The 14464-nt window shown below is 41.8% G+C and overlaps 1 protein-coding gene across 2 annotated transcripts in view; it reads right to left on the bottom strand.

Moving 5' to 3' along the window:
- LOC103178901 (ezrin) overlaps nt 1-14464 on the bottom strand; it is a 40415-nt gene that overhangs the window by 4663 nt on the left and 21288 nt on the right. Inside the window, exons 3-10 of one of the 2 annotated variants that reach the window (XM_042332943.1) lie at nt 14155-14250; nt 12595-12869; nt 10619-10702; nt 9716-9862; nt 5759-5855; nt 2945-3108; nt 2119-2249; nt 553-713 (exon numbers count right to left, since the gene is read on the bottom strand). In XM_042332943.1, coding sequence (XP_042188877.1) covers nt 553-713; nt 2119-2249; nt 2945-3108; nt 5759-5855; nt 9716-9862; nt 10619-10702; nt 12595-12869; nt 14155-14250 — 1155 coding nt within the window. The remainder of the gene's footprint in view (nt 1-552; nt 714-2118; nt 2250-2944; nt 3109-5758; nt 5856-9715; nt 9863-10618; nt 10703-12594; nt 12870-14154; nt 14251-14464) is intronic. The other variant, XM_007893885.2, reaches the window with a different exon arrangement.

Genomic DNA, 14464 nt, shown 5'->3' with positions numbered 1-14464 from the left:
GGCATCAGCTAATCTTGGCACCCTTCCTATCCCGAGGCTGAATTTCAAACTAGACTGTAAGATCAAAATTATAGTCCTTTTCCTGATTTTCAAATACATCTAAAGGATTTTTCCCCAATTTACATATCTCCAGCTGTAAATTCTAATCCAGTCCATAGTCTCTGCACTTCCAACTCTGGTATTGCTTGCTCTTTACTCCCTTTGCTCCACCTTCAGAAGCTGAGATTTCAGCCATGAAGTCCCAGACCTCTGGAATGCTCTTCCTGTGTTCAAAATTCCCCCGGCCGTGCCTTTGGTCAACATCTTTTAAATCCTTTAATCCTCTGCTCAAACTCTACCGTTACCAAACATTTGCGACGTGAAAGGCACCATATAAATACAACCTACCCCACTCTCTGTACGGTAGCTAATAAAGTGGAAATGATGAGAATGAGGCTTATGTGCAAGTCAAGCAACCAGGACGTAATTTAAAGTTAAACCTTGGTTAACATGTTAACACGATGAACATCTCATTATTTATCATAAAATTCTGATGATAGAACCATTTCTCACCAATTGCTCCCGGCTTTTGATTTGATCCTCTGCCTCTCTCTCCAATTCTTCCTTAGCGCGAATAGCTTCCATGCGCTCTGCCTCCAGGCGTTCAGCCTCTTCCTGACTTCTCCTCCGCTTCTCCTCCAGCTGCACTGCTCGCTGCATCTGCTCCGCCAGATCTGTGATGCACAAAGACAAACGGCTCCATTATCAACAACAAGGACTGAAATGAATGATGCTGCAGCCTAGCCATTGACTGTGTACCACTCTGAACACTGTGTTCCTACCTGTGGAACTCACGTTAGCCTTCCTGACAATCGTCGTAATGTTTCTTTGCAAAACAAAAGTCATTCTTTAAAAAGGGAATTAGAAAACAAGGATTACTGAAGGGGATGGGGAGTGAGTGGGAGAGCAGGATCACTTAAGAAGGCTGACATGGAAAAAAGCACCAGCTCCTGGGATGAAAACCTAGTTTCTGTGGTGAAATAGTCGACCCACAGAGTGGTGTAGAGAATAACACCATGCCACACGCCCTTTAGCAAACTTAATTTGTCACTGAATACCAGTGATCAGGTATCCCCAAGCATTGGCTCTTGCCAATCTACGCCTGTTATTTTCTTGGATTAGGTAAGCAGGGTGCATCTCTCCGGGGAGAGTGCATACTCCATTCCACACAGGGGAATTGCCATGCATATGTGCAACTCTCAAGCTGGATCCTCACAAGTACGCAATGGATTTTCCTCTGTGTCAGACACAGTTTGGAGCAGATTTCATATTCCAGCAGCACACAGTCATATCAGACAGGTTATGAGAGAGATTCATTCAACTCAAATATTAAAGTGTAGTTGAAACTATAAACAATGGCTCACTGGGTTGATATGGAGGTATGAAGTTATGTTCACCGAGGCACAGGACAATGAATTAACCAAATACCAAACTGTATCAAAACAAACAGCACTATTAAAGGAACCAACTACCACAAAAGACCCAAATTAATAATGGAGATAACTAAATGGCACAAACATTAAGTACCTCTGCTGCTACAGACAATGGTAAAGATAGCAGAAAATGGGGAACAGATTTTCCGTAGGCAATTTTGAAGAGATTCTGGCACAGCTCACTGCAGTGAGGACGATGTCCTGAATAGCATTAAAGGTAAAGAAATCTGATATGATGCGATAAGCACATCAAGAGATATTTCCCATCTTGGAGACAACTTGTTAACTACAGTGGTGGATTAGACAACATTGTAGTGTGGATCACCCAATAAAAATATGCAGCTACACAACAGTGCAACACTATACTGAGGGTTTTAGTTTCAAGTGGTTATTAAAACTGCAAAGATCATTCAGGCCGAGAAAGAATGCATTTAAAGCGGTTGGTGTTGTTTGGATCTCATTTACAAAGGGTTGCCCAGCCATAACCAAGTACAAGTATGGTTTAGTCCAAAACAATTGACTAGCGATGACAGCATCCACTAAGCAGGGCCGGATAAGTAACCTCGATTTTTCTATTTGGCTGTTTTCGAGGGTTTCAACTGGATTTCAGTTCCCACTCTCCTGACCACAGTGCTCTAGGACTTACCCTGCTCATATTTCTTGGTTTGCTCCTCAAACTGCTGCAGCTTGAACACCAGGTCACGTTTTTCATTTTCCATCTGTTCTTTCTCTTTTTCAATGGCCTCGCGCTTTTTCTTCTCGCTCTCAAACTGAGCCCTGCACACGAGAACAACAGTATGTAGTGAAGCACCACAACACAAACTGTCACTCTCAAATACTACGTGTATAGGATCTGTATCTGGACAGTGATGAACCTTGGAGGATTAACATTGGGACTTAAGACATTAAGGTTATCTGTGCTCCCCCCTCCCCCACTAATTTAATTGTTTTGATAGTTTACACAGCAATTCTGCATCTTGCTGTTACTTTTACTTTCCAGTCAGTTTATAATACAAATTAAGGGACATTAAATCCCACGTGCTGTGACTGTCAAAATATAGGCAAATGCTGAAGGAAATTTTGACATATCAATGTCCCACAAACAGCCACTCAGTGAATGACCGAGAGAAACAACCTTCTCTTTCCAATATCTAACCAAACAGGCAGACAAAACCTCAATTTAATTTCTCATTTGATGGACCGCATCTCCGACAATGCAGTACAGTCCCAGCATCGTATTGGGAGTGTCAACAGAATATCACAAATTGCTGAATTCAGTGTAAACTTTAAACTTTAATTGTAAGAAACTAAGAGTAAATCTGGACTCGGGTGAAACGTCTATGCGTGTGTGTAAGATTTGTGTCAGTCAGAAATGTGAATTTGGTTCTGATTTAAAGTCGAACCAGTGGGTACAGAGTTGCTCTAAATGCACGGAGTGGGTCCAAGAGAAAGCAATAAATTGGAGGTCTCACCTCTCCACCTGTTTCTTGCGCTTCTCCTCTTGGGCTTGGGCCTTCATCTGCTGCACCTCAATGCTATCAGGCTTCCGACGGCGCATGTACAGCTCGTGGTTACCCATACAGAGCTGCAAGATCCTTTTGTTTATCCTTAGACGTGGAGCGTAGAAGATAAAATCCTACAGAACGTGGACAAATGTATTGCAATTGTTCACAACGAGTCTCAACTCACATCTATACCCCAATTGATCTTCAGAAAGGACAATATTGTTCATAGAGTTACAACAATGTGCTGAATGAGGAAACACCAGTGTTACTTGGCAAATTCTCTTTGAAAAAGCAGAAGCAATCTATTTTTCCTGCTGGCTTAATAGATAAATGCTGGAAATTGTGTTGGGAGTGTTAAATAAATTATAATGGTCATACAGTTCGGCCAGGGTTTCTCTGACAAACAGGCAGGGACAGCTCGATAGAAGGCCTTATCGGCTCAGTGAAAATGGATGGTGAACAGCACAGTCCTCAATTGTCTGTAACTTGATTCATATTAAAATGAATTTTCACCTTTAAAATAACTAGTAAATTGATATTAAAGTCTAAGCTGAACTCTTTGCTTTGATCAATCTCAGAAGAATGCACAAGTTGCAGGTTAATGAACTTATGGAAAGAAAGTAGCTATAAACTGTGGGGGGTAACCTGGCATTTAAAGTTTATATATTTTTAATGTATCAATTAGGAATCTTCTCTCTCTTTCTCCATCCACACCCACTTCTTCTGGGAAACCATCAGCAACTCAATGTCTGTAAAGCTGGTCTACCGGATAAACAGCTCTTGCTAATGATACGCCTGGAGTAAAAACAATTGCATTCTCCAACCAGCAGTCAAATGCTGTGAAATCCACCTGGCTTCAAGTACAGTAGTCATTGAGGGCAGAGTGTGGTGGTGTGTGTGTGTGTGTGTGCATGGCGGGTCTAGCAGATCCAAGTAATAACTAAAATCAATGCAATCTGAATTTAAACCACACTTGGGTCTTCCCTCCTCCCCACTTCTAATAAGCTAAAAGCCTTCTTTATGTGACCATTATGTATGAGAAAATAAAGCTAGATACAGAATAGAGTTTAAAACAAGTATTGTAGTCTGTAATTGGTGCAGACCTTACACCCTGCCATTGAAAGTGCCAGAAATAAACTGATAAAACATTAACGTACCCAGCAATTATTTTCCTTTCATTTGCAATGAAACTAATTTCCATAATCGCTAACTGAACCAGTCTGTTATGATCTAATTCAAAAGCTGACAATTGGGTATTAACTCAATGCTCGAAGGCAGACTTAGATGCAATGTACAACAGCTTTTCCAGAGAATAAATTATTTATGGAAATTAAAATAGTGCTGCAAAACTGAATTTTGCAGAAGCTTCATATGGTACTCAGACCAGGAGGTTGGGTTGCACAGCCATAGCTTTCTTTGACTGCTATATGGGTTTATTCCCGAATCCGTTTTTACAAATTCCTGTTAATAAAGAAAGTCCTGATAGCCAGTTTTCACAACTACAAGAGATCTGGTCTCTAAAAGTGTTGATATCAGGCTTTCTGTACATAAGAGTGCATCATCAACCCAGATCTTGTGTTCATCTCGAGGCCAGGTGAATTGATCAAGAATAACGTTTATGAAGGAATTTTTCATCGCTGAGTTTCAAAGAGTTTGTGACCAGTTAATGTTTTACGATGCCACAGAGTTTCCAGGACAACGGTATCCGAGGAGCGTTTATTCAATCTGAGTGAGTCAGTCGTGGGTGAGTTTGTCACAAGTCCAACTCAGAACAGTGATTAATAACCAGAAGCACATAGCACATCCATCCACAGGAAGCATCGAGAGCACTGTACATTTAACAACCCCAACATTTACACTTATTACATTAACTTGAATTAGATTTTTGTTATAGTATTAAAAGGATTTAAAATAAAGCCGAGCAATACACAGCAATAACGGGTTTGTTTCCAAAGCCAGAGGCCTGAAATTTACCTAGTCTCAGCCTCTAAGATCATTTTATCATAACATTTCAGGTCGCACAGAAATGTGGTAAATTCTTAAATTTATGTCTTAATTAAGAGTCTGCAATTCTTAAAAAGAACTGGCTTCTAAAGTAAAGAATTGGTCACAATTCTGTAAGATTGTAAAAGTTAGGACAAAATAATTTTCAAGGACAGACTAAGTGGAATCTACAGCTGTGCAAGACCCAAATGAAATTACAATAATTTGCATTTATATATAGCACCCTTCATACACAATAACATCTTGGGAGGATTGAAATTAACCTCACTCCTAAGCATTGAACCTCATTAACATCAGTGAGGTGCCAAAAATGCTGTACCACCAGATGCGAAGCGTACCTGAGAGCACTGACAATAACTAGGTCAGCCTCACACATCATCTGCAAACTGGGCACTTGGTGAGAAGCACACAGTTACCGAAACTCCTGCTGACCAATTTATGACTGATCTGAATAACAGGTTTGGTTTCAGCACTCCAAGATACTACCCTGCGCAAAGAATGCTTTATAAATGCAAGTTGCTGTTGTTGTAGAAAGTTGGGGTGATTCCAGGCAGACAAGCCCGGTTGGTAGGACAGGGTTTCCAGGCTGCAGCAAGATTACTAGCAGCTATTGTATTGAGCTTATTTTGCTCAAATTCCTTTGGCAGAGCAAAAATTTAATAAAAATGGTATCAATCTGGTTAACACAAAAGAAAGTTACGTCTAAAATGTCACGCACAGTGGTGAAATAACATTTAGTAGCTTGTAACATCTACATAACCATAGAATAGTACTCACAGGAGCTTTCCTGTCAATAGGTTTGATGACAAACTTCTTGTCATTGAAAGAGATGTTTCGGATCTCACTCCACGGGAAGCCAATCTTCGGGGTCAGTCTAGAACCAAAGTAGAAGTTAGAAGGTGTTTTTCCCGCACCTGTTTTTTCTGGACTACGCACTATTCCCCAGCAGAGCAGGCACAAACCATTCATAACAACAGCAGCAGCAACAACAAATTACATTTGTACAGCACCTTTCACGTCAGGAGGACATCCCAAAGGGCTGGATAGTCAGGGACCCGCACCCGAGTTGGTGGTTGGGATCAGAAGGGGTGGAGGGCGGGGAGGGTAGGAGGGTTACCAAATGGTCTAAACGGAAAGTCTTGAGGCAGTTCTTGAAGGAGGCAAAGGAGGGGTCGAGGCGCAGGGACTATGAGATGGAGTTCCAGAGGGTGGGGGCAGAGAGGCTGAAGGCCCAACTGCAAATGGTGGGGCGGGCAAGGTGGGCCTTCAGCCTCTCTGCCTCCACCCTCAAGAACTCCATCAGAGAAGATCAACTGACAAGATCATTCAGCGCCTCGGGACATCCTCCCGATGTGAAAGGCCCTATATAAATACAATTTGTTGTTGTTGTGGAATTGTGCCAAGACCAGGCTGGTATAAACTGCCCCACACTATCCTTCCCCACAGGGAACCTGATGCAAAGCTCAACTATGTAGGAGTTTCAACTCATGCGTTGTTGCTTTAGCACACACACAACTCTAAATGTTTAAATGGATTTGAAATCTGCAGCTCACAAGGAATACCCTTACCAGGTGTTGACCACTCTGGGGGGAAGTGCACAAGGCATCTGCTTTGCTGCATTAAGCACCAGAGCTTTGGCTCCTGGATAACAGCATAAGGATTCCAGATATTATGGTTCCTAAAACCGCTATCCTAGGTCTTTGCTAGAAACATCTAATGCCCCAGTAAATTTATAAGACAACTCCACACATCAGCACTGCATAAACCTATAGCTGGAGACTGATTGTCAAATTCAATCCGAACTTTTCCCCTGCGATAGTAGGATGTGAGCTAATGCTTAATATCGGCACAGACGCTGTATGGGATAAGCAGTTAACGTTGTAAGCAGCATTTTTCCATCCAGAGGTAAAAGATTCAAGATTCAAGGATTCCCGGAATGAAACAAAACTCCCAGTTATGTGAGACTTACAAGTAATGTTCACTAAAGTAAAGAGGATACAGGTGTTTCAGGTACTGAAAGGCATCTTTAATGTAGATGTAAGTAAGAGCGCGGGCGAGTGGGATTGATTTGGATAGCTTTTTTAAAAGAGCCAGCACAGACATGATGGGCTGAATGGCATCCTTCTGTGCTGTATAATTCTATGATTCTAATGTTCTGCAGATTACAAGTAAAACATTCCCATCAGAGACTGATAACAAATGCTTGCTGCCTTTGATTGTCCGCTTCTCCAATACACAGCAGTATTGTTGTGGAACCGCCTCCCATCAAAGGAAGTTATCGCTATATTGATCGTCTTGTTGAAATAAAGACAAGATAATCATCTAGTTAAGAACAAGAGGACAGACTGAACCCTCCAATGAAATCCATTTCTGTGCTTCAGGGAAAACATTCACAGAACCCGTGGGTCAGGGCTGAAGATTGTAGCCTGCAATGCTGGATTGCTATCTACCTTGCACAAGTCTCCAGTGACTAGAGGATCAGGGAGAGTTACATTGCCTTACAAGTTCTACCTGTTCCATTCCCCCAGGATTAAAGCAGCCAGGGCCTAAGGATTTTACATAGTTTTCAAAGGAGGTTTAATGGACTGATGATACATTATAGAGTGCTTTATTAGCCTGTCCCTTCCTCAACCCACCTTTACTGTATCTCTTGTACTTGAGCCTCCACCTACCCACCTGTATCTTGAACCCTCCAATCACTTCTAAAGCATTCCCAGGTACCCACTGCATATTCTCACAACACTGTGTGAAGAAATGTTTCCTGGTTCCGCTTTTATCCAGTTTTACCAGATTTTAAAATGTTGCCCTCTTCTTCAGGATTTCCTTATCCCAGTGAAGAGCCCTTTTCCATCACATTATCATTGATTCTTTTATTCTTAGCAAGATCAAAGTTACACCTCAAACCCATAACAAATTCAACTCTAGAGAATGTAACTCATTTGTCCAGCCTCCGAAAGCCGACCCTTCATCCCAGCTATCATTCTGGTGAATTATTACTAGATGTAAGGTGATACATCCCAAGCCTCTCAGCCAAACCCCTCTCCTGCCCCCTGACTAGTGTTACTAGTTTCTCAGGAATGCTCCATTCAAAAACTTTAGTAGTTCGATGCACATAGTAATCTGACTAAAATATGCTGCATTTCCAGAATCTACAGTTATGTAATTTTGTCCATTCTTAACATTCAACTGAAATTGATTACTATCTCCTGTAGGAAAAGGCTGCATCAACAGATTCTTTTGAAACAGCTAATTCACAACTAAGGAACAACTGAGATTGGTCACTGCAGTAAACTGAGATTGAACTTCACACCAGCAGGCAAACTAGGCCCAGTCACTGGTGTGGCTAAAGTGACTAATGGCAAGTAGCACTGGAACCGGTGGTTGGCTGAGAATCAACTGCTCAAGAGAGGAACCAAGTGAACAAATATGCTTAACAATATTTTTTCCCTTCCCCAGATAGGCACTTGTTTCATTGTTGCTGGCCCACGCTAAGTGAAAAAAGAAAGGTGTAATACCTGGGAGCTCATAATAATAATAATAATAATCCTTGCATTTGATATAGCGCTTTTCATGTCTTCTAGACGTCTCAAAGCGCTTCACAGAATATACTGTAAAATGAATTGACTGTATATTTGTGGGCAAAACACGGCAGCCAATTGCGCACAGCAGTGTCCCACAGTCGTGCATTGAAGTGATCAATTTTTTTTATTATTGTTTTTTTTCTTGAGGGATTATTATCAGGTGTGTGGAGTAAGGAAACTTGCCCAAGATTTCACCCTGCCAGGCATCGAACCTAGGTCTCTTGCTTGCAAGGCGAGTGCTCTAACCACTGAGCTACAGAACTCCCTGATTAAGGTCGTGGCTCCGTGCCAGTCTGTGTGAGCACGATGATCCGCACGCAATAGGTGTTTTGCTTGTCAATCTTTTCTCACACTGAAATTCACCTTGAGATCCCTCTCTGTCGCCTCCTTCAAAGCCCAGCTCAAGATCTTCCTCTTTGACCGTGCTTTCAGCCACACTCCCACCAGCCTCCACCCCTCTTGATTCCAACCCCCAACTAGGGTGGAAACCATTAATTGTCCAGCACCCTGGGATGTCCTTCTGACATGGAAGGCGTTCTATCAATGTAATTTGTTGTTTTTGTTGTTTTTAACCGGTCCCACTGCCTGACATTCTCAAGTCACAATTTGTGCCTTAAATCTGATTTGTCAATAATGCAATTTAAACCTCACTGTCTAACTCACTGGCACAATCTGCCTCCATTATCTCCCCACGTATCGTATGCCATATTTTCACCACTCTGTGTAAATCAGTTCAATCTGAAGTTCTGCATAGCAGTGTCCCACAAACAGTCGTGGATTGAAGTGATCAACTGCTCAGCTTCTCCTCTTCTGAGTTGATGCCAGTCTCCCCTCGTCTTTTTTTTGTAAGACTGTTTCCTGAATGTTTCGCTTCAAAGCCAGGTGCTGAAGCTTGAAAAAACAGTCTATGCAGCTATGCTTACACAATGGAAGAAATTCAATAAAGGGAATCATGGTTTGCAGTCGCCCAGCTAAATACCTTTGCTGCCACTCCCTGCACTTGAGAGCTACGAGTGAGCTAATAAGAATGAGCAGCAGAGGTGTTGAGGCTGTTTGTGTGCAAATCCATTCTGTCCTTTGTACTGGATTCTTGGGACGTTGTTCATGTGAATGAGCAACAAGTGAAGTAACTCATTTCACAAGGTTCACTTACCTGTTGTCTTTTTCATAGATATTGAGCCCCAGAGAATCCACCCCCAGCCACAGGTCTGTCCCCTTCTTATTTTTGATTTCAAAGTAGTTGACTCCGTACATTTCGAGGTCCTGGGCGATCTTTAGGTACTCCAGCATGGAGTCTTCCCTGCGCACAAAAAGAAAACTTATTATCCATGAATGTATTGGGAGGAGCAACCAGACACTACCCTGATAAAATAGCACAGGCCATCTGACAGGTCATGTTAAAGATCATGTATTACTATTTAAAATATAAAAGTGTCCTGGCCAATTATCCACCAAATAAAATTGGTCATTCACTTCATGGCTGTTTGTGGGACATTGTTGAGCACAAATCGACAACCATGTTTGCCTGCAAGATAGTCACTACAGTTTACAATAAATCCTGCAAAGTGCTTTGAAACATTTTCCTAACATGAAAGGCGCTCTATCAAATCTAAGGATTATTATTACCATGACTTGGAAACTAAAAAGGCACCAGACCCTGTTTTTGACCAGATTGAAATGATTTGCCGTTCCTTTATTGTCTGCTTTTCAAAAAGAATCTAAGTTTTCCCCCAAGCCACACTGAGAAATCCCCATTTACAGCACTGGTTTAGATGTTGTTTAAATGCTTCTTACTCAGTTCCAAAAGTAGGGCAAAAAGATGCCAGCACTGCCTGTCTGGGATGTTTTCTCCCCCCACCACCCCCCATTTGTCCATCTACCCTACCAAGTTACAGCCCCTTTCATAATATTTATGAAAAGAAACGCAATATTCAGCCCTTTGAGATAAATGACTCACATGAATGTGATTCCTAGTGAAAAATTCTCAAAACATTCCTAAAGTTTAAATAAAGGAGGGTCAGAGCTGGCTCGGAGTGACCAGATTGAATGAACTCACTTCAGCATTCCATGGTGCTCCTCATGCCAAACCTGGATCCGTTCCTCCCACTGCTCCCTGGAAAGCTTGTGTTGATCCGGAACACTGTTGAGATAGAAACCAATAGTCAGATTCTGTCGCAGATTCACTGCCGAGTTTGCCTATGTAACATTCCATATTATACGCCACTTTGAGACACCCTCCCAACTCGAAAGGTACTACACCAAAGGTAAGGATTATTAATATTATTACTGTAAACATTTATTATTATTTTTGTCCAAATCATCATCGCATTTTTTGGATTGCAACATTGATTTAGATTCTATTGTATTAAATTCCATTGATATGTAATTCATAATATTTAATAATAAACAATAATATTTCAAAGAAACGAGACTTGTCTCCCGGTTGTTTTCATTACTTCCTACTCCAAATTTATCCCCTCCTACTCCAAATTTAACCCCAAATTAAATTCACCTCTTTGCTGTTTATGGGACGATGCTGGCGCAGATCAGATTTGCTTACACAACAAATCACTTGTTTAAGATTGTGCTGCAGAATGTAGAACTTGCTACACTTTATGCAGTGACTCTTGGATTAGGGAGGTCTTGGGAGGACACAGGGTGGGAGGGCTCTAGCAGCTCAGTGACCAGCAGCAGGGTAATGGTTGCTCATGTTTGGTGTCCAGCCTGGCTGGTGTGTCAGGATCTTCTGTGCTGTGTAGTCAGGAGCCCTAAACTGGTATTCCACTCCACCAAATCAGCAAGGTAGATAGCCTCAGACTCAGTGTCCCGGAAGCTGCTGTCACTGTGAATCAATTCACTCAAATTGTTGCTAAGCTAAATATAACACTAGTTTATTCTCAGGATAAGCAGTGCAGGTTTACTTAGATGTTACAAGTAAAATTCTCAGAGGAATGCCATATTTGGATGGCTATTTCAATACAGAAACAACAGATTGAAACACTGTCTCATAAGAACTAGGCTGGGAGAATTTCTGTTTGAGAGGCATATTTGACAGCCAATGCTGCCAATGCAGCAGCCAATAGAGAGAGGTGGGGTACTTTCCCCCCTTGTAAACATTTAGAGGGAGAAATTCACCTGGGTCTAGAATTACACTATTTTCTCGTCATTCTAGAGCACACAAAATTAGCCAAATTGCAGAGTTCAGTCTGAATGTGAAATAGGTTTGCTATGGTTCTTAAAAGAAATTTACAGAAAACAGACTGCAAAATTAAGGCTGTATTTAAGAGTTTGCTAAATCCTGGGTGCTCTGAAATGCTATGCTTATGAAATGCTGAAAGATTTAATAAGAGTAAATCTAGATGTAGTTGGAAACACCAAAATGTCAGATAAAAAGGTCTCCCTGTAAACATCAGCAATTTCCACTGTAGCCTCCTTCGCATGGGATGATGTATCTTTCTTGACTCTCATGAGGCGTGTCCTGTTGGTCACCAGCAGGCTGAATACTCTGAGCAGATTGGTAGTTAGGAGGATAGTTTGGCTGGACACACCATTTCTAGATACGGAAAACCTCTGGTGGCCAGACATTGGAGTTGTGAATCGAGTGAGTTCATCTCCTCTCTTGCGATACACACATTTCTGTGCAGTGGAAACGGGATGAATTCCACAGCACTAGGAGATCAGGGCATTATAAAACATTCAGATAAAACAGCTAATACAGTATTCAGATTATATAGAGTGATTTGAGCTGGTTAATCTCCAACACACTGATTTGGGTGCCCAAATCTTGACTCTTCGGCCAATCTGCACCCAATACTTTCCAGGATTATATGAGCAGGTTGCATCCCTATGGGACTGGAGAGCACACAGTCCGTTCCATACAAACAGAAATGTTCCCTTGTAGGTGGAACCGTCATTAGTTTGGAAACTCTGAAGAGTGGCAATGTGTTTCTGTGTGTTTAGACACTCAGCTGACCAAAGGCACACGTACACACACTCAGGGATTTCCACGCAAATCATTCAGCTTTTACTTACCGTGGGGGCAACAGGCGGTCAGATGTAAGGTAGCCAAATTTATGCACTTCTTGGTTATAGTCTCCAAATTTGGCCTGCACTGCGTAGGAAGCGAGCAGCACGGCTGTCTCAGGGGGGCAATACATCTCGTCACTTAGGATGATCTCCTTGACCTGAAGGAAGAACAGCTTCTGAGTAACGTCCTGAATGAGCTCCTCAGAGACATCCTCTGGGAAGAATTTGGCACGGAACTTGAATTGGACAGGGTTTTCTTTCTTTAAATCCTGTTGGGAGACCTGCCAAGAAAAACAGAAGCCTTCAGTGATTTCTCAAACCAAAAGATGAAGAAAAGCTTTGCTACATTTAAATTCAAACCAGGCTTTATTGCATGGAAGTGAATGTGAACTGTCGTAGCAAAACAAATCACAATGTTTCATTAAAAGAGGCACAAACTCAAGAGTTTCAGCTGACATTTACACCCATAAAATGTGCACCAAAAATCCAACATTGCACAACAGTAGCACTCCCACACCACATCACCACAGTCATACATCATAGAGCAGTGAAATAAATAAGCCTTCTATTCTAAATTGGAAGCACGTCTCAAAGCATTTCCCAGGACTTTAAAGTACAGTGATTGTCTATTTTGTAGGCAATTTACACACAGTAAAGTCTCAAAAGCAACCATGAAGTGAATAAGCAATTTTATCCTCCTTTCTCTTTTCAAATTGTGCCGTAGGATCTTTAACATCTACATATACAGGAAGAGAGGATCTTAGTTTAACATCTCCTGTAAAGGACGGGTGCCTCCCCAGCACTGTATTGGAGTGCCAACCTAAGCTACAAACACAACGTGTTTAAACCAACAACCTTCAGACTCAGAGGTGGGAGTGCACTCAACTGAACCAGGCAACTACAACACAGAGATTCTATCAATTTAGTAAATGCTACTGGGTTCCATTCCTGTAAAACAGAGACCAACATCCATCTGCCCTGTTGAAGAATACACTCAAATCACAGGATAGCTCTGCAGCACACGCCATTGAAGTACGTACATTCTGCACTGCCTCAATGAATAACTAGGGGCCAAGGTTAACAGAGAATCCTACTTACAGCAGTGATCAGCAATAAAGTCCAGCTTACTGAGGACTTTAAAGTCACAAAATCCTGGTGGAGTTTCCCAGTAAGTCACGTTCCGAAACACAGGGTAAAAATTAAATTCAGTGGCACACACAGTGCCTTTGGTGAAGTGTGACAATAATTGCAAACCCTATTAGCCTAAGGCTATTGTGAACGGCACTTTTACCCATCATCTCTATACATGGTTAGGGTTTGAGATTTTATATCGCTGTACAAACTATGTGACTGAGATTTGTTAAATTGCCTCAGTAACGTACTCTGGTCCAATTATGATAGTACCAATTTTGTAGAAGTTCTGGATTAAACACAGCAACTAACTAACTAACTCAATATGTACTAAATATCAACAGAATTTTTTTTTGGTGGGGCGCTAAGAGTGTGGGGAAAGGGAAGACCTCCCCCATAACACAAATCTCAACAATCACAAACAAATCCCTTTACCTTCTTGTCGAGTTTCAGCCAGTTAGGGTAGCCTTTGGTGTCTATATACAGGAGTCCAAAGAACCAGATCTCTCGCAGGCCAACGGTTTTAACCACCTGTGGAAAGGAAATCACAAATTCTGATACAATCCGTAGCAAATTCAGTGCAAAGTTAGTGAGTTGCTCAGGGAGAGATTGCCAGAGATTTCGGCTTTGCTGGGTGAATGGGGTTGGGGGGAGGGGAGAGGGAGAGAGAAGGAAGAGGGTACATTTTTGCTTAGAAAAACAAGATTACTGTAAAGCAGACCTCAGACTTCTCATCCAAGTGATG

This window comes from Callorhinchus milii, unplaced genomic scaffold (genome assembly GCF_018977255.1).
Source record: "Callorhinchus milii isolate IMCB2004 unplaced genomic scaffold, IMCB_Cmil_1.0 Scaffold3, whole genome shotgun sequence".
Taxonomy (NCBI): Eukaryota; Metazoa; Chordata; class Chondrichthyes; order Chimaeriformes; family Callorhinchidae; genus Callorhinchus; species Callorhinchus milii.
Note: the sequence above shows the minus strand (reverse complement) of the source record. Positions and strands in the feature narration are given on the sequence as shown.